This window comes from Protopterus annectens, chromosome 12.part0 (assembly GCF_019279795.1).
Source record: "Protopterus annectens isolate FY-2018-M chromosome 12.part0, PAN1.0, whole genome shotgun sequence".
Classification (NCBI taxonomy): Eukaryota; Metazoa; Chordata; order Ceratodontiformes; family Protopteridae; genus Protopterus; species Protopterus annectens.
The window spans coordinates 139,423,338-139,450,235 of NC_056746.1; the positions used below are offsets into that span (position 1 = coordinate 139,423,338).

The window sequence follows — 26,898 nt, forward strand, 5'->3', positions numbered from 1 at the left end:
GGCAATGTAATTAGTTATGTCAACTAGTCCAGTTTAAGTGCCATGTCCTGGCTGTAAATCATGCTGGGTATTGTTAAATTTGTTACAAGAGGTTAAATAGTTTAGTAACTGGATGCAAACTGCTGTCTTCAACATTTTTAATAGAAGGCTTTAGGGTACAGACTGATCTGTCAACTCCTTTAAACAGAGGGTGAATCCCAGCTTCTGTCCATATAGAATTGAATTGTAAGCTTCTTTTAATAAGTATAGTTAAGGGGTAGTCAACATGCTTGGTTACATGTTTAAGGAATGCTGGTGAGAGTTTATTCATTGGGAAGATACTCCACTTTACTCCTCCCACACTGAAAAATAAAAAATAATAGCCTTGTTCATCAACCTGTTAACATTGCCTTGTTACTATCATGTAGTCCTACTCAGCCTTTAACACTTCAGACAGTGACACATGCAAACCTCAGAAATCACACATGCAGCATGTATCTTACCATCACATAGTAACAGTGAGTCTTAGCTTCAGATAAAACTGCTACTGCTTGTAGATCACATCTGCGTGACTCATCTTTCCTGCTTGCCCTTCCCCTGGATTCAGTAACACCTAAACTAAGTGTACACTATGTATACACCATTCTGAGTGAACAGACAACACAGGCATAACTCACACCTACCTTCTAATTTTAATTTCCTATTGATTTTCCTTGCAGCTTTAAATATCAACAGGGATTCTTAAAGGTTACCACAAAGTGTAGACTACATGTACACTTACTGTAATCTTTCTGAGTGACTAGAAAGCACAAAACATATGGTAGAAATGTTCTTGAATACATACTGTGCACACTTAGTGTAGGTGCTAATGAATCTGGCCCCTTGTCTTGTCTTCATCCTGAATGAACACTGTCAAGTCTCATGTATCCAAACACCAAATTTTGCCATCTTATCTGGTGTCAGTACTAAAAGAAACGTTCTGGTTGTGAAGAAAATCACATGTGCATCAGTAAATTAAATAAATGGACAATGAAGAGTACAAAGTCAACCAGAGTATTTTAGGAACATGGAGGAAACTGGCACCAAGAAAAAACTCAGCCAAATGGAGAAGAGCATGCTGAGTGTGTGGAAAATGGCTGGAGTTATGTACTGACACTGGAAGTGTGAGGACTTACAACCACTGAGTCACCATGTTGCCCTCTTGGTAATGTCACTGTTGCTGACAGCGGCAGTAAAAATAAGTATACATCATACACATTTTTTATAACAAGATACATCTTTATTGAATTATTACTTATGACATAGGCAATCATACATTTATATAAATGAAAACAAACCATACTGACATATTTTCAGTTGCAAGCATTGTAACTCACGTATAATCTTCTATACAATCCTTGTCAGACGTTACATAGCTTATTCAGCTCCTGCTTCCCTGTAAACCTCATTCTTCCTCTAAAACATTATTCATGTTCCCACAATTTCCATTTTTTCTATGCAATTTGCTCCTCTGCTTTTGTTAATATCCCACTTCCAGTTCTTTTATCTCAGTTATTAAATTCATACTTCTAGTATGCATGGCTTAGACTTTGATTTCCATTTTCTAGTAATTGCTTTTTTGGAAGTCACCATAATTAAACTCAGCAAGGGCTTACTATGTGTCTATGCAATTCCGATTCTGTATCACAGCTAAAAAAAAAAATAATTTCCTTAGTAACAGCAATTTGCTCATCCAGTATTTCTGACAGAGTAGTCTTCAGGGAAGTCTGCCAACTCATTACAGTCCCAAAAAATATGTTCCCATTTACGTCTTTCTTACCCATCACACATTTGCAATCTGCCTGAGGAAAATATTCTTTGGAGTCTGCTTGGGAAATAAAAATACACATGTAAACACTTCCAAGCAAAGATCCTAAATCTTTTAGACTTTGTTGCATATTTAGGAGCCATACATATATCCTCCCATTATTTCTTTTTGAATTGCTTATCCAATCTCTCTTCCCAAACCTTTCTCCTCTGATTAATTTCTATAATTATCATGCAATATTTTATATTTATATAACCTAATAATTATCCCTTTCATAGCAGCTTCTGTTCTACATTCCAGTAAAAACTCTACCAGTTCTGGTCTTTCACTTAGGGCCCCCCTATTCTTTTATCTTTGTCTATACTCTGATATCAGTCCTTGATAGGGAAGGCATTCTCTAGCCTGTAGTCCAAATGTATTCTTAGCCTCTTCCCATTCTGTTACCTTTCCCTCTCTAATTATTTCCTCTCAATACCTTAGTTCCTTTCCAAGTTTTCTCCAGTAAAGTCCAGCCGCCTTTTGCCTATTCTCTATACCTCTAATTGCAGTCATCTCCTATTGGCAGAATCGCTTTCTCCAGTCCCATGTCAGATTAGTTCTTAGAATACTTTCTGCCACTTTATGAATATAATATTCTGTATGGTTATTGTTAACTTAAGGATTGGCATCCAAAATCCCAATCTCTCCTCATTTCTTGAGCTTCCTCCCGGTTTCATCATCCCTTTCCACTTTGAATTATAGCTTTCTGTTTGTGCTATGTATAGGAGCCATAACTGTGCAGCTCTGAAATACTCCATCAAATTAGGTAATCCTAAACCACCTTGACTTATTCAAAGGATCAACCTATCCCACTCAAATCTTGCCCCCCCCCCCCCATAAACTCATTATTAATTGCTATCCAGAACTTCTCCTCTGGTTGATAAACATATGCCTGACCTGTATATAAAACTGAAGAGACTAAAAAACATTTCACTGTTTGTATCTTGATATCCATATCCATAAAACAGAGGTCCCAATTTCTCATTTTTTGTATTATCTTCTGTTTAGTTTCTTTCCACATATTCTTAGCTGCCATAACATAATCCTTTTTAATCCATACTCTTAAGTACATCATTTTATCATGTCCTCATAAATATGGGTATTGCTGAACCACTTTGTGTGTGGGTACATAGTTTACAGTTATAGCCTTTGTTTCATCTTCATTAATTTTGTATCCAGAAAAGACTTGAAACTGTCTCAGAATATTCCACAACACTAAAATGTCTTTTTCTGGTTTTATAAGATACAAAATAATATCCACAAATAAAGCCAACTTTCTTGATTACCATACCAATTATACCCTTGAATTTCTGAGTCCCTTGTTTTCTTTGCCAATGTTTCTAAATATAATGTTCAAACAGAACTTATCATTGAGGAACAAGGATCCTTTCACTGCAATTTTGTCCAGTCTCTCATATATCCTCCTCATTAACATTATTATTTTGTCAGTGAATACAAGTGTTTCCATTGCCCTACTCATAAAGTCAATAGAAAACACCAAATGTCGAGAAAAAACTTTTATGAAATAGCAAAGCTTTTGGGTTACTTCCCTTCTTCAATACATATTGAAGAAGGATAGTAACCCGAAAGCTTTGCTATTTCATAAAAGTTTTTTCTCGACATTTGGTGTTTTCTATTGACTATTTTCTTGCAGCAGTTTGGATTCTTTAGTTTGTGTGTCCTACTCATAAAGTCCCAGTTTACTCTGTTAAATTTTTTTTTTTTTGCAACAACACCTACCAACAACAGTGGTATTTTCTTACATTCTGCTTCCCACATAGACCCTTTGTAATCATGGTTTAGTATTGAAATGGGCCTGTATGAAGCAGGGTCTGATGGGTATTTACCATCTTTAGGTATTACAGCCACCACAGCTTTCTTCTAGGATGTTGGTGCCTCTCTTCCTTTTAAAATATTGTTAAATGAAATCTTCCAGATCTTTATCACATTTTATTCTCTACTAGCTTCCAAACTTCCACAGGAACACCATATATTAATGGAGACTTTCCTGTAGATTGGTTATACATAACCTTTTTATCTCATTTCCTCTTATTCTAGCTGTTAGCATTTGAGCCTCATCTACCTCTAACCTTGGCATATTTTACTCTTCCATAAACATTTCCATTCATACCTTTTCTTCATTTCTGCATTTTTCTGCTTTATACAGATTTCCATAAAATTTCAGAAAAATTTCTAGTACCTCTACAGGATTCTCTGATTATTTCCCTTTTTATAGACTCTCTAAGGTTGGCAATAACCCCTTCTACTTTCTGCTGCCTGAGCGATTGTGCCAAAACCATTTGTGCACTGGAGTTATTCTCAAAAGCAGTTGCTAAACAGCAATCATTCTAAACTCATGCATTTTATCAAAGTAGTTCCTTATTTGCTCTTCAGCACTTTGCAGTTGTGCTGTTTCTTGTTCTGAGAGATTCCCCCCATTCTGCAATATTTTAACCTTTATCAGTCCATCTGAATAATTCTTGTTATTTAACCATATCCTTATTTTCTTTTATTTTTACCCTATTTTTAAACTCCACTTTAATTTTCTCCCACTCCCTAGCTACATTTTCTGAAGAAATTTCTATCTTCCCTAATAACTCAAGAATATAATTTTTGTCTAGTCTACCTCAGTTTTTGTAGCTTGTGTAATAATATGTAAATTCTCTCCAAGCTGTTAATACTAATTTCACATCTTCCATACAAAATATTTTCATATATTTCTTCAAAAATCTACCCTCTTTTGTTATATTTTCCCTTCTAGGTCCCCCAGACATATCTGCACTGTTGCAAATCAAATTCCAGTCCCCACCTATAAGTAATATTCCCTGCTGAAAGCAGATTATTTCTCCCAGAATTTTTTAAACTCCATTATAGCAGTTTTAGGGGAATATAAACACATGTCAGCATTATCCTCCACCCTTGCCAGTAGTACCTTACTAATACAAATCTACCATCATGGTTTCCACTTATATCACTACTGGAGCTCCTCTAGCAATTAATATAAGTACTCCCCTTTTCCTTTGTTCCATATATTCTGCTGAATAACCATACTGAAATCTTTCTTTATCAAATTCACATGCTCAGTTCTTTCTATATGTGTCTCTTGTAAGTATTTGCACTCTGCATTTTTAATATGATTCAGTACTCTTTCATTTTGTATATACCTTTGTGACCATTCACATTAAAAGATAATATGAAAGCATTTCCATTATGATAAGAAATGATTATTCCCATCTCTTAAGTGTAACAACTTTTTTTTAATTTCTAGTTTCAGCATTTGCGTTACATGCATACCCTGTTTGGCAGGTTGATCTTTTATACAATTGCTTCTTGTCATCTTCATTTGAACATTTGTCACATCTTAACAAGACTTTTTGTTTTAATAAAACCCTTAAAGTAAACACCCTCAGAACACTTCATAACCTATTAACATAATACAAATACAAAAAACTATGTACATATTCAAATAATACATTTTAACCCTCCTAATAGGAACAATTGTCCTAGAATGACTGCTACATTCACAGGCTGGAGCTGATCTATAATGAAGTTATCCTGGCTAAGATGTATGGTACAGCCTGTGCTTCTAATTACACTAAGTGCTGTCTGTTTTTGTCTTATCTTTATTCCTCTCCCAGATGTAGAAAACAACTTGAATTCCTTCAGAAAGTCTTCTTTCTTAGCCATTTTATTATTGCCCTTATCAGCTTGTTGCCACAGAAAAAATGAGAACCAGATACACAGTTCCCTTCAGCTACAAAGACATGCATTTGGAGTATTTCTCCACAGGCCTCCGCTGAAAATTGGCTTTATTCTAAGTCAGACTTTCCCAGTCAACAAATGTTAAATAAATAAATAAAATACAAGCTTCTCATGTTGCACTGTGAGCTTTTATTTGCTAAAGGAACACTTTTCATTACATTCAATGTTCTTTTATTTACTTTCTTCCAAGTAAAACTTGTTGTTAGATCAAGCCAAGGGCCTTAATCCAGTCATTCCCCAAGCAAAAGTAAGAAAAAGCATAGCATTTTTACTTAATCATGCATTTTTGTACAGTCTATTCCTTCCAGTTTCTCTGGTACAGCAGAAAATCTCAGGTTTCCCTATGTGCTTTGTTCTTCAGTTCTACCATTTTTTGAAACATCTCTTCTTCATCAGCTCATACTCAGCCAGCCTTTTCTTCATTTTAACTTTGATTTTTGCAGTTTTATCAGCTCATCTGAATGTTCAAAGCTTCTTCCATTTTTAAAGCCTTTTGTTACTTGAGATGATATACTTCTTCACTATTTCATTTATTGTAACCAGCTTTGAGCACATTTGACTTTTTTTTTTTCTTCTAGATTACAGGAAGGCAAGTCTTGGATGAAAGCTGAAGTATGAACTGCCTTTTGCTGAACAGCTACAAGATTCTTCCTGGCCAGTGTTTTCTTTTCACCTTTTGTGTTTGATTTTCTTTTAGGTTCTCTAAATTTTCTCTTTGCTGGCATCCAGGCAGTACATTTACTAGCCAATCACTAAAATTTATCCAAAAAGACAAATCCACTGACTCTTTCTTCTGAGTTTCTGTTTTCACACTGGGAAAGCTGGAATTAAGCTTTTCCTCAGTGTGCAGCCATCTTGGAAGTTCATCATACACAGTTACTGTTTGAATGAGGCACAATGTCCCAAGACAGACTCCCCACTGACAACTGCAGTACTACCAAGAGTATTCTCCTGAATCAGAGCAACCTCCATAACACTCACAGTCACTTACCAGTCACTGTGAGTAGCATGATGAAGCCTATCAGAGAACATCATCACACCAGTTTTCTGCTGTTTCATTCACACTCATTATAATGACCCCCATCACTAGTACTGAATGCTATTTGGATAACATCACTAAGGATTTGTTCAATGGCATGAAGGTTTGCTGATATTTATACAATGAAGCCAGATTTTGAAACTACATATATTTCAAATAATGTTCAAAAATATTTTAAATAATACAGCTATTAGCTACAAAGTCCTACATTACACAGAAACAAATATTTAGTACTGCTTACAATGAAACTGATCAGTAATGTTAAAGTAAAGAACAATAATATTTTTTATATTTTATTTGGCTTACTTTCAAAAAGAAACAGTAATTATAATCTTGTGTCACTCTAGTTTAGTTCTAGTTATTGGCAGTACTATAGGCTTTCCTAGAGTGTGTGTGTGTGTGTGTGTGTGTGTGTGTGTGTGTGTGTGTGTGTGTGTGTGTGTGTGTGTGTGTGTGTGCTCATGTATGCACACATGCAATAGTTAAGATACATTTACTGTTACTGTGGATAATCAGACAGTAAGGCACTGGATTTACACTGAAATGATGGATGGACCTAGAAAGCCATGGCCTATAACTCTGCTCTGTGGTTGTTCATTGTGGAACCTGTTCTGCTTATGGATGATGTGTGTGTGTGCATGTGCATGCAGTAGTTAAGTTATATTTACAGTTACTGTGGTTAATCAAACAGCACGGCACTGGATTTACACTGAAATGGTGGAAATGCCTAGAAAGCCAAAGCCTTTAACTCTGCTATGTAGTTGTTCATTGTGGAGCCTGTTTTGGTTATGGTTTGTGTGCGTGTGTGTGTCTGCACACAATAGTTAAGATACATATACAGTTACTGTAGACAATCAAACAGTAAGGCACTTTACACTGAAGTAGTGGAACAGACTAGAAAGCCAAGGCCTGTAACTCTGCTCTGTAGTTGTTCACTGTGGAGCCTGTTTTGGTTGTGGTTGGTTTCAGCCCACTGAGCACTTCATATTTTTTATATGATCTTTGGGCCAAACCTCATTTAGTTATTGATATTACACTGATTTGTATCCATGCATAGTTGTATTCTGTTCTGTTTGTTTTGTTTACCAATATATATTAGCGCAAACAAAGAATTGTAGCCCCTGTCACTGATACTCTGGTGCCAGTGATGTAGCTGCTAAGACCAAACCCCCTGGTGGCCCATCATCTATTAGTGGAAGTGTTTTTTTTTTTTATTTCATAACAATGGTATCCCCGTTACCACACTGTTTTGCAGTTGCTAGAATACTGTAACTTGACAAAATGCAAAACATTTTTATTCCAAACTATCTATACTTTTACTGCAAAAAGTTAAATACATAGATGGAGATATTACAGGGCATTTATTTTATTTGCCAGAATAGTTATGAAATGGGCAAAAATGAAGAGTATACCAAGATGTCAGTGGCACATCTAATAAACATGGGTCTATATTATCATAACAAAAGATGAATTGAGCAAATGCGTTTTGAGCAACACATAAATACCGAAGTGCCTGAAAGACGAACCACTAAATGAGTGAAAAAAAGAAAACTGAAGTGTCACAGTTGGCCAAATGCTGTTTGTGAGGTAACCGTGTCAACCATCAATAGTTATAGACAATACTGGTCCTATTTAAGTATAAAAACTAAACAGCACATAATGAAAACATTTGCTGAACTACATTGTACACCAATAAAAATCAGTTAATGTTAAGAGTGTTAAAAACATGTCAATTAACCTGCACTATTCCATTAATGCAAGAAGTACTTAAGGTATGTAATCAGAGCAGGTAGTTCTGCGTATGGCATGATGTGCATACAACTAAGGCTTCCGCTGCGCTGACTGAACCTGGTGTGACAGATAATAGATACTGTACTGTATAGTCACAAAAAAGGGAAAGATATGCTAGCGATAAGACGGTTACCTGTACTTCTTAGAAAAACAGCTAAAGGCAAAAAAGTATTGGTGCTGTCGACTAAAAAATACTCATAGATGTAAGGGTAGGGCATTAACTACAGCAACAGGGGTAAAGGAAATCCTGTTAAAATCAAACCCTCATGATCATGCCTCTGATCCCACAAAGGTTGAGAAGTATAAGGGTTGTTATAAGTTAAAGGAAATGTCCAAAGATTGTAGAAGCACCCATTCACTACTTGTGGGTGACATCTTTGCTAGCATGTCCCTTGAAAGTGTAGTGACATTACCAACATGAAGGTTAATATTACAGTGTGTGAACAGGGCATGGCAAATTAGCAAATGAAGTCACTCTGCACCCTGTACTACTCTTAGTAATGTTTCCGTAGATGAGTTTAAGCTGAAACAATCTACTTTTATGCAAGAAAGGAGGGTAGACATGCACTCAAATGTACACGTGTTAGTCTTTACAACCAAAGAAAACCTTGTGATATGTGTAAAAGTGAAATATGGTTTATGGATGGTATGTTCCTAACTAAAGGAAAGTTCTGCAGACAGCTCTATAGCATACATGCACTAATTGTGCGTAATAGTACACAAAAATGTCTCCCTTTGCTTTACTGTTTGATGACGAAGAAATCTTTTAAGACGTACAATGTGGGAATGTGTGTTTACTTTATGTACTGAATCACAGTTAACCCCTACAGTGAAGTTTCTGTTGTGTGACTTTGAACTGGCAGCAATAAAAAGTACTGCAGCAAATTTTGCTGATGTAAGTAGCAAAGGGTGCTTATTTCATTTCTCACAAAGTGTATGGTGGAAAGTTTAACAGTTGGGACTGTCACATTTGTATGGAACATCTGTTGAATTCCAACGTGCTGTGAAGGAAATAATAGCTTTGAGCTTCCTTCCTGAGACGGACGTGATTCCAGCCTTTAAACAGTTGAGTAAAACTTTCCCTAGTGAAGGTAAAGAAGTGATTATGTATTTCTCTGATCCTTAAATGGCAATGCTTTGCCATGAACCCAGAATTATGGGGAAGGATGGCACAGAAGAATCAGGTGTTTACTTGGTAGGCGCATTTCTGATATCCCTTGTGTGCTATCTATGTTAGCCTATGAACAGAACAGAGTTGACGAAATATGTCTGCAAATGTTATCAGCTTGTGCAGTCTCTCCTAAAAAAGGAAGACGTTGGAATGGTAAGAAAGGTTCCAGAATGTACTGCAAAGGAATACAGTACTGCAGAGTTTCTACGTGCAGTTGCTATGTTGCTGAAAGTGTAGTGTAACACGAATGGCTTGTCCAGCTATATGAATCATATTGTCTTCCTGTTTCGTTTATGATATATAGACACAGGCTATTTAATTTATGTTAGGTGTATTCATTTCACAATTATGCACAGTTAAAGTGTACTAGAATAGGGTTTGCGTGTAGTGGGGAAGTGCTTTGTACATATATTCACGTTTCAAGTTCATAGTTGTTATGAACTAAGCATGTTAGTTACATTTCTCTTACATTCAGAATCACACCGGGTTTCAGAAGTTGGCCAAACAAAACTTTTCGCTCTTTTGCAATTTGGTAGAAATGTGCCACGGTATTGAGTGTTTTCCCTTTATTTGTGTCGCTCAAGACATGTTTTGCTGTGATAATATAGATCCAATAAACATTGCAAGTCAAAATGAAGACGGATTTAGCTTCTTAATTATTATTTAACACATTATTGCTTAACTTTGAAATCTGTTTTGTAACCTGTCCAATATCAATTAAGCTTGGATCATGGATGTAAACAGTCCATAGAAAGCTCACTTACTTAGTTACCAAATGATGCATGGATGGACACATCTCTAGACAGATATCCATCTACTTTTTTATGACTAAGGATGAGAATATAACCATTTTAAGTGCTACTAACACACAGTACACTGATGGAGGCAGCCTAGTGGGGACTATATTTGAACAATATGCAGAAAAAGGGTCAACAATCCGGGTCTACATTATTCCAGCGAAAGTGCATGTGTGTGACTACATAAAAGTCAACACAATGCATGAAAGCTAGAAATTGCGAACTGCCGCAAAATCAAAATTCACGTGGCGGTTCACGAAAAAAAAACTAAATTAAAAGCATAAATAGGTGGGGGGCTTTGCCCCCCACACCCTCCTAACTAAATATACCAACTCCGAGATTGCACTATAGCAATAGAAAGGGCAACTCCAGGTAGTTGGCCAACTACCTCCTTGCCCAATGACAAATACATTGAAAAGCTCAAATGCATTTCGATGAATTTGTGTCGCTCTTTTTGCATTCACACAAAAGCACTTTCGCTGGAATAAAATAGACCCCAACAATCCATCTTCAGATTATCTCAAACTGCAGACTGAAGTGAAAAAAATTGAGCCGGCAATGAAATGTCTGAAGGCTAAGACAATTGAGAGAATGAAACAATTCAATGTGCAAGCAGAGAGAAGCTCAAGCTACAGAAAGGAAGAAGGGACAAGATGAAAGAATCACAGAGTCAGCATGAAAGGGAAGTGATGGACCTCTTTCAAATAGATGAGTAACATGGCTGAAGCCCAGTACCTGTAGGTTAAGATCAGTATTAAACCTGTTCATTTGTATAAGATGGAATATGATTTTCATAGTTTTATATGGACATTTGAAAGAGTGTGTAATCAGCATTAAATATACTGGGACAATGTGTGAGGTTTTTAACACCTCTATGTATGTGTAAGGCAATGTATTTTATTAAGGATGACACTGACTGCATTAATTATGCCAATGTTAAAACTGCACTGTGTGAATGCTTTCAATTAACTCTCGAAGCTTTTAGAGAAAAAGTGGAGAACATAAAAGAAAGGAAGATAATAGTTAGTGATTTCATAGCTGAAATAAGTGCTGGGAGAGACGATGTCAAGTAACAACTTTTGAAATATTGGGAGACTTTGATAAGGGAGCAAGCCATCAATAATTTAAACTGGAACATGCCAATGCTGAGGAAATGGGTAGAAAAGGGCAGCTCTATCTAATAAGGAGGTCAAAACTGCACGACAGAAGCGGGGTCTAGTTTAGAAGACTGACTTTTCAGAATGCTGAACTTTATATAGCTAAGACAATATGACTGACATTCTGAAATATTAAACTGTTTGTACTGAGAATGCACTACAGTGCAGAACAGGAAATTTGCCCTTTTCCCCACTGTAGTGTGATCTTGGAGTTGGCATGTATAATTAACAGAGGCGTAGGGGGCATAAAGAGGTAATCCCCACTCATGCAAAAACACTGTTTCTGGTGTTAGTTTTCTGACTTCACCAACTACCTGTACTATTACTTCATCAGACCCAAAACAATCCCTCCCCTACCAAAAACTAATTTTCTCTCTAATATCTATTGTACTATACTCTCCAATCTCAAACATAATTTTACCCTCTCCATGCATATTTTCCTAACCTATTAATGGCTAGTAGCTATATATTTTGAAATGTTAAACCTACAAGTGAGTTTATAACAAAAATATTCACTTTATGTAAATGTTGAAATTTCTGTATTGAATTATGTCTTTTCATTTTTGTAACATTGTGACAAGCCAATTTTAAATATCATGGAGCTTATCTGTAAATGTTTTATTAGCTGTATGAACTATGTCCTTTTGTTCATAGGTTCATAGGTTCATAGGTTCATACTAGGCTATCTGCCCGAGGGCATTTACAAGCCTAGCCCATCGTTTTGTGGCTTACGCCACCCCTTTAGTATGGGGAACTATACCCATTATTTTGCTGTGCCTCTGTCGAGCAGTGACACTGAGGTAATCCCTGGGGTATATCTGCGATCTCCCATCCATTGGTCAAGATTTCTCTTGAACAAGGCCAGTGAGGTGCTCTGCCTCACATGTACCGGGATTTTGTTCCACAGCATAGGGAGTCTTTGGGTGATGAATCTATCCCTCCAGCACGTCCTATTAATAGCCGTGTCAAGGTTTAAGTCTCCCGCCCTTGTGGCTCTGATGGATCTAGATTTTTTGAGGTGAAGCATATTCATCAAATCTGGGTTTGACATGGCCTTGTATGTTAGGCAAAGGTCACCTCTGAGCAAGCGGTAAGCGACTGAATAGAGCTGGAGTTCTTTCAGTCGGGTAACATGTGAAATGTAACTTGCAATTATTGGGGAGCTTTTCTCCCTGGGCCTCCACTGAAAATGGGCACTTCTTGGCCCAATGGACTTACCCGGTCATCAAACTTAAATAAATAAATCAGATGTGCATAACTGTGGATGTTGGAAAGATAAAGCAGTGCATCTCCATGTAGCTAGGTTTTCATCTCTGTTTGCCCACAATGTAACAAGCCATGAGCAGGTAAAAGGTAACACATCTTTCTAAAGAGAATCAGCTTTTGAAAGAACTTCTAGTAAAGGCATGAATAGAAGTGGGCAAGTTCTGAAGATAACAAAAAACTGTTACAACAGTGCTGAATATTTTTGTTAAATTCCTGACTCTTATCAAATAACCTCCAAATAGCAGCACTTTTCTCATTAATTTTGATTTGCTCAAATCCACCACTGAAACAAATGAAACGACAAGAAGAAAAATAGCTATGGCTGACATAAACCCAAAAGAAAAAAGGGTGGCTTGCATGTACTTAACATAAATAACATTCATCACATTATTAGTCACATTAAGTTAAACTTGTAGCAGCAAGTTATACAGTTAATTTACTTCAGTCCGTGCTGTATTAGGTGGTGCAAAGTATCTACTCTAAAGAGTATAAGGTGTTGGAATCAGCCCCTGGAATTTAGAGAATTACACCTGCATTAATTACCATGTCCGTTGATCAATTAGCTTAGCAGAGAAAAATTCTGATTCAAAGACATGGTTTAGATGCAATGAGAAAGACCTAGTAAGTAGTTTATGACCATGTCTCTGAATCAACCCTGTGCTGTCAGACCCGACCACACTAATGTTATTCCAAGTGGCCCATAACACCATGTTAACAAAGGTACCCTCTACATATACACTCGAACCCTCATTCACAAACAAGTTGCCCCACCACACTCCCTCACACTCAGCCATATGCATACACTCACATTAACACTGAGCGGTTATGGGGGTGTCCTGATGTATTCACCAAATGAAGTTTCGGAAAATAATGTTTTCTATGTTATGTTTGTCAAAACTACCTTCAGCAAGTCAACATAAATCTGATCTGTTCATAATATTGCATTGTTTTCCTGAAATTTAACATACAGGCAGTCCCCAGGTTAAGGACGAGATCCATTTTTTGTCTGTCCTTAAGTCAAATTTGTATACAAGTTGAAACACGTACATATGGTTCATAAGAAATGTCAGTCAAATGTTTGCCTCAGTCTAGTATTTATTTTACTTTTCTTTGCATATAAAATACTTTAGAAACACTTCCAAATAAAAAAAAAAATTTTAAACATAATGCTGTATACTGTAGTAATAATAATACCAGAAGTGTAATACTGTAACAGTACTGTAACAGTACTGTAACAATGTCTGTACACTTGTACAGTATAGTGCAATACTTACTGTAAAAACATTAAAGAAACAGTTCTGAAAACAGTTTAAATGGAAACAACAATTACTGTAAAGGTGAACACTCATTTGTGAGTTAACATTGTGATAAGCTTATTAACTGGATGATTTATTTATTTGTTATTTTATTTTACATTTGTTAACCGGGATTGTCCAACTGAGCTGAAGAGCCCTTTTTCAGTGGAGGCCCGGGGAGAAAAGCTCCAACATATTATACAATTTTCATTATAAATTAGCATTAAAACAGCAATGTTACAGAATTATTACAAGGCATTAAGTAGCAATACAATGTTATACAGTGTCAATAATCAGGAGTATAGCAAAGCTCTTTCAAGATGTATAAAAAGAAATATGTCATTAAGATTAATATAGTTTTTGGGGTAAGTGGTTAAAAACACAGTTTTATCATAATGTAGTTGCATGAAGGCAAGACAATTACAACAGAATGTTACTCTGAGGTGATTTGCTTAATAGGTTTTAGAAGACAGTAGAAAGAATAGTCAAGGAAGATTAGAGAGAGCTAGTGAGAAGAGTGGGTTAAGGGCAGAAAGTAGATTAAGGTATGAGAAGTAGGGGATGTTAAGGAGGGAGAGTGCAGTGGCAGGACCAGTGACTTTTAAAGTGCTCTTTGGTGGCTGTCTTAAATTGTTTAAGATGTGTAAGGGTCCTGATTTCTAGATGGAGCCTATTCCAGGCAATAGTGGGGTGATAGCTGTACATGTTGTGTCCAAATTTAGACTTGGGTTTGTAGATTTGTAGTAGGTCTTGGTTAGAGCTTTGGAGAGGTCTGGAGGGAGAATAATGGGAGATGAGAGGGGATAGTGCTGGGCAGTAGGAAGGCTGGTATAGGATAGAAATGATGCAGAAAATGATGGACTGTTGTTGAAGACAATGGGCCTGGTGGTGCAAAGCCAGTTTTTGATTCTGCTGCTGCAGAGAAAGTATTTACTGCTGGAGTCAATTTACTGAAGTAGGCATCAAGGGAGGCTTGTACAGAGCTTTTCTTTTTCTCATCATAAATGGCCTTATAGCAGCTGACGCCCTCAGTAACTGTGCGGTAAACTTGGGTGAATCGCTCTGTATTAAGATCTTGCTCCTTTAACTTTGTCATTCCTGCTTCAATGAAACAAAAGGCTTCAACTAACTTTTGTCAAAAACTTTTTTGATTTTGGAATTTCTAGGTCCCTGTTTTCTTCCTCAAAATGCTATCGTCTGCTGCTCCAGTTCTTAAGGTTTTCACTGATCAGTTCTTTGTTATGGGAGTCAAGTAACTCTATGACATCCATATCAGTGATGTCTAAATGCAGTTGATTACCAATATCAATCACAGCTTGCCTGGCTTCAGCAATGTCTTCATCTGTTGAAGTCTGTAAAGTAGGCGCAAATTGTGGGCACAATTTGTTCCACACTCCTTTCATATTTGACTGCTTTATTTCATCCCAATAATCAGCAATATTTTTGATGGCATCATAGATATTATAATTCTTCCAGAACTCCCTTAAGGTAATCGTATTATCCTGAGTAGCCCTCACTGCTTGTGAAAAGGTCCGGCGTAGATTATAGGCCTTAAATGAGGCTATTACTTCCTGATCCATTGACTGAAGTAGCAATGTGGTATTGGGGGGTAAAAACACGATCTTTACGTTCAAGTGTAAGTCATCTAAACTGTTTGGATGTCCAGGTGCATTGTCAAGTACAAGAAGAATTTTTAAAAGGAATGTTTTTGACCAGGCAATACCTTTGAACAGCAGGAACAAAATGGTTCAAAAACCAATCTTCAGAGATGGCAACTGTAACCCTAGCCTTTGCATTTGCCTTCCAAATAACAAGAAGAGATGCCTTAATGACATGTTGTAGTGCCCTCAGATTTAAGTAGCGATACACGAGCACGGGCTTCAACTTATAATCATCAGAAGCGTTACCCCCAAACAATAACATTAGCCTGTCTTTTGCTGCCTTATCCCTGCTGCATTTTTTTCCTCTTTTGAAATGTAGATCCTTTCAGGCATTTTCTTCCAAAATAAGCCACTCTCATCTATATTAAATATTTGGTCTGGAAAATAACCTCCATCTTCAATAATTTTTTCCAACATTTTAGGAAAATCCATTACAGAACTTACATCAGCACTTGCTGCTTCATCTTGAGTTTTAATGTTATGTAAATTAGCCCTCATTGTAAAGCAATGGAACCAGCCCCTACTCACAAAAAATTCTTCATCATACCCACCTACACTTGTTGCTCAAGCAGCTTTTAAATCATTGAAAAGGCTTCGAGCCTTTTCTTCCACTAATGAAAGGCTAATAGGGATATTCCTCTGATTTTGGTCTTCAATCCAAATTAGCAATAGCCTTTCCATCTCAAGAATTAAACCAGTCTGCTGCTTTTTAATAATCAAAGTTTTCATCGAGGTTTGGCTTTTCATGTGATTTATTATTCTTTGTCTTTTAAATCTGTTCCACTCATTGACCGTCTACAGCTTAATGCCTTTCCAATGGCAGATGGTGCTTCACCTCCCTCGCATCTCTTTATGTCCACTTTATTTTCCAAGGTGATTGCTTTCCTTTTCTTTGACACATCACCAGCACATGCATTGGATCCACATTCTGGAGGCATGGGTCATGACATCACCAAAGTGGAGGTTCTCAAAAGTGTCTGGCTGCAGTACAGTACAGTACTAAAGTGGAGGTCCACAGGATACATACAGAGTACTAGAGTCTGCAGCCAGATACTTCTCAGGTCTGCTTGGTCAATACTACCACTGTCTAAACCTAATTAACATTTCATTTCAGCTGATTTAGAGCAGTATTCTACAGACATTCCCCTTTTTTTACAAATAATAGTACAAAAAATGCAATAAAGTACAGTATAGTACAATAGAACGTTCCAAAAAAAATTTTAAACTTACCTCTTTTTAAGCTTCACTTCACACTTCTGTACTTCAGGCATCACCCACAAATGTTTTCCACTCTTTCCTGCACTTTCAAACCTATGCCAGACCTCCTACTGTCACCTAGACCCCAGTGAGCTGCAATGGCATTTGCCCATTCTACAAAACAGTACAGTAACTGCTTTGAAACTGTAACTGAAGAAAACAGCCAATCAGATTGTCAAAACAGAGTCTCCCTTAACCAATTAGATCACTTGTTCTCCATGAAGGAGGAAGTAACTAACAAGGCATGCGAGCAGCTTCACGAATGGAGAAGATGGAGAAAAAGGAAAGAACAGCTTATTTCTACGACTAACAGTAAGATTTGTCATTTTTATTTATTTTTATTTATTTTGACTTTTTTTCTGACATTCTGGCAGCCCGTTCGTATCTATGGGTTGTCCGCATGTCAGATGTTCATAACCCCGGGACTGGCTGTACAAAGCAGCACCACAACTTAACCCATGACAAGCCATGTAAAAGAAGCGATTTTTTTTACAAATACAAATAATGCCTACTACTTTGTTACTAATGATACTTTTCTAAAGCATGCATTTTTTTCTGGAAAGGCATCCCATAATTTATACCTCAGAAATGTTTTGTCAGGCATGTGAACATTCTGAAAATAGTTAAGGCCTCCAAAGAATGTGTTTTAAATTTAGGTTTCCTAACATGATACCTACATTCTAAATGCTGATAAAAATCATATCTGCATACATTGTAAGCATTCATTTCCCACAGGGCTCCTAATTCCAAACGCTGAAGTTCATTACATAAAAGGAAGATAAGAGAACCAGTAATAAGGTCACAGTGCATCTGTGTTCTAAAAGTGTAATCATATCATAGCAATACTAAAACATTCCAGTTTATTGTAAACTTATTTTTAAATGTTTTACTTATTGTTTAATCAGCAATCAGTGCAAAAGCAGCGATATACTCTAAAAACATACTTATAGTTCACTAAAAGAATAGCCTGCCTCCCCCTACAGGTGTGTATTAATTTCCCACATAACCAGTTTCAGTTATACCACATGCAAAGTGCTGGTGATCATTTCTTGCTGGAGAATTACCTTTATCATCGCTATCCTCCTTCTGTTCTGCATTAGCATACGTGCGGACAAATTCAGCAAATGCACCATCCTGCATCAGAAGCTCTTGATAGGAGCCTGTCTCAGTTATCTGTCCTTTCGACATTACTAGAACTTTGTCCATCTGAGAAAGATAACCTATGCTGTGGGTAACTAAAACTCGAGTCTAAGAAAAGAAAAAAACATGATGGTAACCTGAGACCATTTGCCACTTCCATCAACCCTGATATATATCTTGTACACAAAAATAAAATAAATATGGATTTCATTCTGCCTCTCCTAAAGCATATGAGCTAGTCTGAAAAAATTTTGACTGAATATTTTGTTCATATTAGTTGGCACAGCATACTTCTAATAAATGATAGCAGTCAACTGACTTATATCAAATGAAATAGCAACTGCTATAAATAATCAAAGTTTTCATCGAGATTTGGCTAGTTGCTTATGCTATTTAAGAAGCAGAACACATATCATACCCTAGTGCAAAGTGCTTCACTTATATTTATTTTATTTCACAACAAATGCAGATTCCCTGACATCTTGCAGTGACAAAATGTGGTCACCAGGAACCCGTTTCACCTAATACAAGCCACTTTTGAGTTATTACTTTTGAGTTACCACTTAGGGGCAGTCTGTGTACTTGTATAAAATGAATCATTTATTTATTTATTTGTATGTATGTATTTAATTTTACAACAAATACTGGCTTCAGTGTCAGAATTGGTACTTTGATAACTTGTAGCTTTAGTGACTGACTTACCCATCAATATAATAGCAAGTGATAGGCTACTGTGCATCTAGAGTTGGCCCCCTGTTATTTAATTATCTCTGCCTAGGGGTGCAAGCCTGCACATTCAGGCATAGGGCGCAGAATTAGTAGAAAGACATTTTTCTTTTAAATTACTTGTCTAATTATGCAATTGCTCAATAAATCATATTTTAAAACTGTGATTAAAGCTGGAGAAGGTGTGCATCTGTAAAGTATGAAAAACTTATTCTTTGTTAGTCCTTCCACTAATACATCTGAATGGTGTTTGTATGTGAGCATGCGTATAAATGTTCCTGAATTAGTTTCCAAGGATATAAACAAGAAAACATTTACTGAATAACAAGCTTCAAGTTACTTAAGGAAGGTACAGGTGGTTTCCCTAATCAGAGTGGAAGATTTAACTAAACTTGACATTTTGAGGGAAGTTTTTTTTTTCGCCTAAGCTAAAAGCTGATGGAGCCTTAGATTATGAAAATAAAAATTTCTGCTGAGATGTGTCATACTCTGGTTTAGCTTAAATTCTGTTAAATCAAAATTATTGATTTCCATGCTGGGTTGCTGATTGTAACCCACTGGTTATATGTTCAAAAAACAGAGTACAGGAAACTGACCTTAAAAATGAGGCTGGAGAGGTAAGTCTTGAAAACCATTTCAAAAACACAAAGTGGAGTTTAAATACAGTGGGAGTTTTAGCTGCTCCATCATATTTTATTTTTATTTATTTCACATTTGTTAACCAGATTAGTCCAACTGAGTTTGCAAACAAACCCATTTTCAGTGGAGACCTGAGGGGAAAAGCTCCAGCAAACATAAGCAAAGATAAAGTGACAATACAACAAGTTAAAAAGAAAAAATGTAGAAGTGCAAACACAGCTTTGAAAGCTGTAACACACACATCATTGCAACATAGGCAGCACTAGAAAGCAAACTGCACCTTTCAGCAACAAACTACTCTAAGGGTTTTTAGAGACTGCTACACAGTGCGTGGGTGTGTGCAACAGAGAATGAGTGTGAAATGTGTAACAGCTTTCAAAACTGCTAGAAGGTTTCTCTGATGTGATTCTATTGTACTGTCAACTATTCAGCAGCATGAGACGTTTATAATAACTCTGAAAATAACAAAGCCATTACATTTTTTCTGATGTCACACACATATATATATATATATATATATATATATATATATATATATATATATATGCTGATTATCAGGTTGAAATTGGCACACACCGTGCATTACACTCCTATGTCCTGCAGTGGACAGAAATGGTAATAAAGGACAATCCAATTTCTAAAGAATTGAGTCTTTTATTTTATCCCCTATAAAAAGAGAAGTGGGGGGAGGCATTAGCTAAGCAGTAACCCATGGCTGGGTGTGGGTAATGCTGGATTTACCCACGGTCAGTGTGGTTTGGTCACGAGGGCGAAGCCAGAGTGACCAAACAAAACCAACCATGGGTAAATCCAGCATTGCCCACACTCAACTGTGGGTTATTGCTATTATATAATGACATTATTTAAGAAAAGAAATACTTACTTTTCTTAAATAATGTCTTTGTATAATATGTCTGTGCTGCCCTTCCGTGTCTTGTTGGTATCCTGTTTTTTTTTTATGTACTGCGTATGCATATGGGACTTGTGTTCCCATGCTTACTCAGTACATCAGCGCTGTGAAGCGGTACCAATGGAGAAAGGAAGATCTCCGTTGCTGCTTCTTCTTTTTTATAATCAATAAAAAAAAAAGAAGAAGAAACAGGGAGAATTTTTATGTTCTGGAGAGTTGGGACAGACAGAATAAAAGGATAATGAAGTAAGTTTTATAAATTTTGTAGAACATGCCTGATTATCCTTTTATTTCTGTCTGTGCCGTCTCCCGAACGTAAAATGTCTTCCATTTTCTTTTGTATTAAAAAAAATATATATATGAGATATACTAACTGAAAAAGTCTGGGCAACCAAACCTTTTTCTGTTGGTATATTCTTGGATTTACAATGGGCACACTGGTTGGTCTGGCGAATCAGCGTGCTCGTTTTTGAATAATAATGGCCAGTCATTGTATAATACATAATAATCATCTTATGATGACTGAGAATATTTCCTGACTGGGGATTCCTTGACCCAGTGGCTAGAAAGGAATGCAACAGAATGCCATACTTGTATTACTTTCTAGTTCATAGGCAATTACTGGACATGTGTTCCAGATCACCACTGAGGTGTCCAGGCCAGTTTCACAGGTGCCTCATAGCACTCCCAAGTAAACAGCTCAACAAATCTTTGTTCTGTCTACCTCTAGGTTATTTGTATGCAAAATAAGTACCATGGGAATGTAAGGCAAGGCTTCTTAGGATCCTCACACATTATAACATATTCATACCTCTCAACTGTACAGATTTTCCCAGAATGTCCAGATTTTTGCATCATATTTTTGGTTCATTTTTTATAAAATTGTGGTTTTCGGGCAAACTATCAACAAATCATTAAAGATTTACGTTAAAAATAATGACAGGCATTTGACGTTCGGACTTCATAACCTTCATGCTAATGCTGCAAAACCTATTATTCTATCACCTTCCTACGTTTTTAAGAGCAATATTTAAAATGTGCCCCTATTTTTGGTCCATTGTCCCTTTTTTATTTATGCCTTTGTGCAGATTTCCTGCTGTAACAGGTTGAGAGGTATATTACCTACGAACCTAAGTGACTTGTTCAGTCATCTAGTAGGCAAAATGGAGGTGGAATGAATAAAACCCTGAAGCAGCAGCTTGTATTAAAAACTGATCCTTAAACAAGGTGCTAAACATGAGGAACTGATAAGAAATTTTTCTCAGTTAATACACTGTTCACTACAAAATGAAATAACTCTAAAGCATGTAAGGCATAAATTTATACACTGCTCACGCTACCAGATGAAAATAAAATTACCACAAAATTATGAAGTTTTCTGTAATGGACTAGAAGATAGGCTTAGAGAATTATTTTTTTTTTAAATACTGTCTCCTTAGCTAGCTGTTGAATGCCACCAATTATATAAAAAATATACATATACCTTCACTTACTGAAAAATAAGGCTTTGTTTTATTTATTGCATCCTTTCTTGTCTTACACTCAAAATATAATTTGACAGGGTTGTAAAAAATGTTGCCAGATTTTAAAAGCATATATTAGGCACAAAGAAAAGTGGAATGTCTGTTAGTTTGTCATTACCAAAATTTCAGGTTCAAAACTTAAGTTGAAACATGACATTCTGAAGAAAGAGAGCAGTTATTTCTATACAGGAAATGGTGTGTATGGTCGGTACTTGTTTATTAGAAAACTAGCGTGTTCTACAAAAGTCAGCAAACCTTCTACTTTTAAAATTCTCCAGGCCAATATCAGTAGGCTGCAACCTAGTCAGGGTAATAAGTAACAGATCACCAGACATGGCAGCTAATAGAGCCAGATCTTAGTCAAATAGGGCCCTAGGCAGGGTAATGGGTCACAACCCCCCACCCCCCACAGCTACTCCAGTGTCCCATTACTAGGCTATTTCTCTCCAGTTCCCATAAACACTTTTCAAACTTGTCAGTGTGCATATTATTTCCTGCTTTACTTCTACAATGATTACAGATATTTGGATTTAATTTAAAACTTTTATTTCAAATTTTATAGAACAAGCACGGATAGCCATTTGCTTAACAAAATAATATATTCTCACAATAAAAACAGACTTTGCTTGAGCAGTAAACTTCTCTGCCCTTGAAACTCACCTTTATTGAAACAGCATTGAGATACACATTCAGAGAAAATACACCTGGCCAGTGGCAGATTGTTTACTTTTGGGATGTTTTAAAACCAAAGGACCCTTGCACCCATTTTTAAGGCCATGAATACGTTCTTTGATTCACCTTCCAGACTGCATAAAATTATATTCCTTGTATAATACAGCGCCACTTGTTAGAGTGTGTTTTAAATTTGTAGTTTTGAACATTTTTCCAGTAAGCACTGAAAGAAAATTATGATCCAATAACAAAAAAATACCCATTTCAGAACATTTCAACCACAAAAGGCCACTCAAACTTCTGTCATCACACTCTACCAATATCAGTCAATATGTACAATTATCTGTAAAAGTAAAAGTCATCTAAATAATTCCACATTAAAGAGACCAGCAATTAATGAAGAGGATGCTGCTGGCAAACAACTTCACATTTCAGTGTTTCATCTACAAATTCAGTGCCTTCTGCCCTTGAATAATAAATTGCCCGTTACATTAACAAAAAAATTGTCAATCGGTAATACTGCAGTAGGGAATGGCTGATGGTTACTAGGCATCTCATTCAAGGAGGACATGTTCAGGAGTGCATTACCCCCATCCCCTAAAGTGCACCACAGCATCAGCAATCCACCTACATGGTTTGGGAGTAGAATCCACTGCCTTCTGCACCAAAGGCAAGTATATTATTACCTGTTGTGCTACTAATACTGTTTTCAAAATCAATAGCACAAACACTGATGGCTATTTGCTAAACAAAACAGTTCCACATTGAAGTCAGACTTAGCATGAGCAACGGTGAACCTCTCTTCCCTCCAACCTCACAATTCCTTGAAAATGTACTGAAACTCATATTCCTTGAGCAGTCTGGTAGTTGATGTAGAGGATTCAGGCTCTTGTCTCCTGTAACCAAGGTACAAGGTTTGAGCCTGAGTAAGTTAATTAGCCAACCTGACATCCCTAAGTAGGGCATTCCATTTACAAACGTACACACATACAAACAAGGGAACATCTCACTTGTCTCGTCTCTGTCATGGCAGCAAGTTTAAATTCCACGTGCAGAAAGAAGCAGAAGCGAAATCATCTTGTATGTCTCACTGCAGTTAAAATCCCAGTATGAAAAGAAGCACAATAAGGAATGTTTAAATCCCAGGAATGTTCAAATCCCAGGAATGTTTAAATCCCAGGAATGTTTAAATCTGCACTGATGTGCGTCCATTGATGCATGCACAGAAGCGGAGTGTGTTTTTAAAGAACAAACGCAATTTAAATGTAATTTAATTTCTTTTAAATAAAAAAATAAATGTTGTGCTAGTCCCGTGGCCAATGCCCCTCCCCCCAACCAGCAGGCCGTAGGCAAATGCCTAGGTCATCTTGTGCTGGATCTGGCTCTGGCAGCTAATCAGCACTGTGGCTTTCATCCCATATGGAAATATTGTTATATTATACATTTTGGGACTGGAATGAAATCATGGTACTGCAGAGTGGGAAATTAAGCTCACTTACAAATGCTTGGATAGTTCTTAATCTCTTAGCGAAAATGATTTGAGAAAACCACAAAATGCTAGAACCACAAATATTCCTGACATTACTTTTGTTGCACACTTATTCTTCTCCAATCAGCTTATCAGATCACACCACTGTCATATGCAGCTGAAAATTCATGCTAAGTTGAAATTATTGGAGATAATTTTTCAGTTATCAAACAGTTGGCATTTTACCTTTCAGGGATACCAAAGTCTCTTAGCAACAGATCCTACTGAGAAAGATGTACTCCAGTAACATGATATCATACATCAATGGAGGAAGGGGGGGCAGTTTTTACTTAGTTGCAGATCATTTACCAGTTGAATAGTCAACAATTGTAACCTATCAGTGTGGAAGCAGATAAGACCAGTTTCAGTTTTAATGATCAATAAAAGATGTTGGTTAAAATGAAAAATGACAGCATAGACCAGATTGAAATCTGTGTACCTTTATGAAAATCTGAAGGACAGCACAGCTGCCTTTCTGCTGGCTTTCTTTATAAGAAGATCTACCATTCAGTGAATACTGACAGCATGGAAATAGACATAGTGATCCCAACTCCCTAAATCTATAAGTTCCGTAATGCATTTTTACCTCCACTGTGAGACTATAGCTTTGTGAGCCTTGTTTTCACTTTTACTGAGCATTTCTTGCTTTCCCTCAGTTGTGTGACAACAAAATTAGCATATACAAATAAGAAGGATCACTGGCATTAGGTTTTGCAGGTAGGGCTCCGTAGGACTGGACCTTAACCAGCATGGTTTCCTTCAAAATAGATAATACAGGACCAGTCTTTCTTTCTTTTATGATTTGATTGGTCTTTGTGATGAGCAAAATGTGTCCTTCCATTAGATTTATTTAAAGTTAGAAAAGCCCTTTGACTCTGTTTTTGAACACTATACAATTGAGATATTAATATCTATATGATGCCCATATGGTTAAATGGATCAATTAGGAGCTTTTATCCAGAACACAGTTGGTAGTTCCATATTTTAGGAACTTACGTCAACTGGACATACTGTCCAAGTAAGGTACCAAAAGGATATCTGCTGGGATCAATCTGGACATACTGTCCAAGTAAGGTACCAAAAGGATATCTGCTGGGATCAATGGTATAGTCAAACTATTATTTTTATGCAACTCGACAAACTCCGCTGCCAATCATGAGCGGACAGGTGATCCGCTGTGGTGACCCCCTAACCGGGAAATCCAAAAGAAGAAGATGACAGATGTAGAACGCTGGTTAAATACATTTGTTGATGGCTACAAACTGGGCAAGGTTGTTACAACCAACAGTCAAATGATAGGCTCCAAAATTTCTTGGAATTATAAATAAGTAACATTAAAATAATGTAATAAAGATGAAACACAAAACATATGGTAATGAAATGCTGAATATGTTTTATTTTAGACAATCACAGCCTCAAGGGTACATAGTTAACAAAATGTAACTAATAAAGAAAAAAAGTGACCTGAGCTTCAAGAATGTTTCTCCACGTAATTCAGTGTTATTATAATCCATTATATTTGGACAGGTGATCTGTAATTACTAGTGACTCATTAGTTCTCGTACCTTTCCCTTATCGAATGGAATGGATATTTTTGTTTTTATAATGCTTAAAAAGCTGGAAACTTTACAGAGAATATTAGTTATGAGACTTTCTGGCCTAAGTCTTATTGCTTACACTTTGTGCCTGAATGCCCTGAATCTTAATTTAGTTGCCTAGTTGGTTACTATGTGGTGACTTGCATCTGATATACAGTGTCATTAAGGACCATATACTTAATGTTAGTGTTCGGCATACAATGTGACCAAGGATACTGCAGTTATGATTACCATTTGATATATAGTGTGACCAAGGGTACTGTACTTACGATTACCCTTTGGTACACAGTGTGACCAAGGGTACTGTACTTACAATTACCATTTGGCATACAATCTGACCAAGGATACTGCAGTTATGATTACCATTCAGCATACAATGTGATTGAGATCTCTGTAGTGCTGAGGAATCTTCCTTCACCAGACAAAAGGACTGTATCTTAGTGTCATTACATGTTTCAGTGCAAAGTGCAAAAAGGTTTTTTGTTGTTGTTATTAATGTACCTATTTTATCACAAAAGGTGCTCTCTCATAAGCTACTTCTAGTCTCTGTATAGTATTAAACAGGATTTTTATACTGGAGAGCTAAACATGTTGCTGCAAAAACAGGCCTGAGGCACCTTGCAGACCACTGCCATGAGCTGTTATTTACTCTATGAACATAAACCTAATTTTGCAATAATTAAGCAGTAAAGCATGTCCAGAATTACAGTAGCAGGTCTGCTTTCATGTGTTAAAGCACAAGTTATGTCAGAGTACAGCAGGCACCTAAAATCTATTTATTAAAAACTTTAAAACAAGACAAGAAGTATTTTGTTTACTTGCACTCCATCACATGGACAAACACTCAAATGTTCCTTCACCTTAAAGTCTTTAACCCATTCTGCCTTGGTTAATACTTGTAGACGTCTGCTCTTTCTGATACCTTCTCTTTTAACAGTTTAACAGATCCTTCTTTGCCTAAGAACTCAATAGTATTCCGTTCCCGGTCAACCCCTGAGGGTGAGAGCTACCAGTTTGTTTTTCTTTTTTAGTACTTCATATCCCAACCTAGTCCCTCCACTTTTCCTATTTCATTTTTGACTCTTTCATGCATTCATTCATCCTCTTCCTTCATTATGTCAAGACCAATATATTTAGTCCG

General features: G+C 36.6%; 1 protein-coding gene across 1 annotated transcript in view; it reads right to left on the bottom strand.

Annotated features, from left to right (window-relative positions):
- Positions 1 to 26,898, bottom strand: part of LOC122816399 (multidrug resistance-associated protein 1-like) — an 827,783-nt gene that overhangs the window by 228,890 nt on the left and 571,995 nt on the right. Inside the window, exon 19 of the mRNA XM_044089157.1 lies at positions 18,086 to 18,269. Coding sequence (XP_043945092.1) covers positions 18,086 to 18,269 — 184 coding nt within the window. The remainder of the gene's footprint in view (positions 1 to 18,085; positions 18,270 to 26,898) is intronic.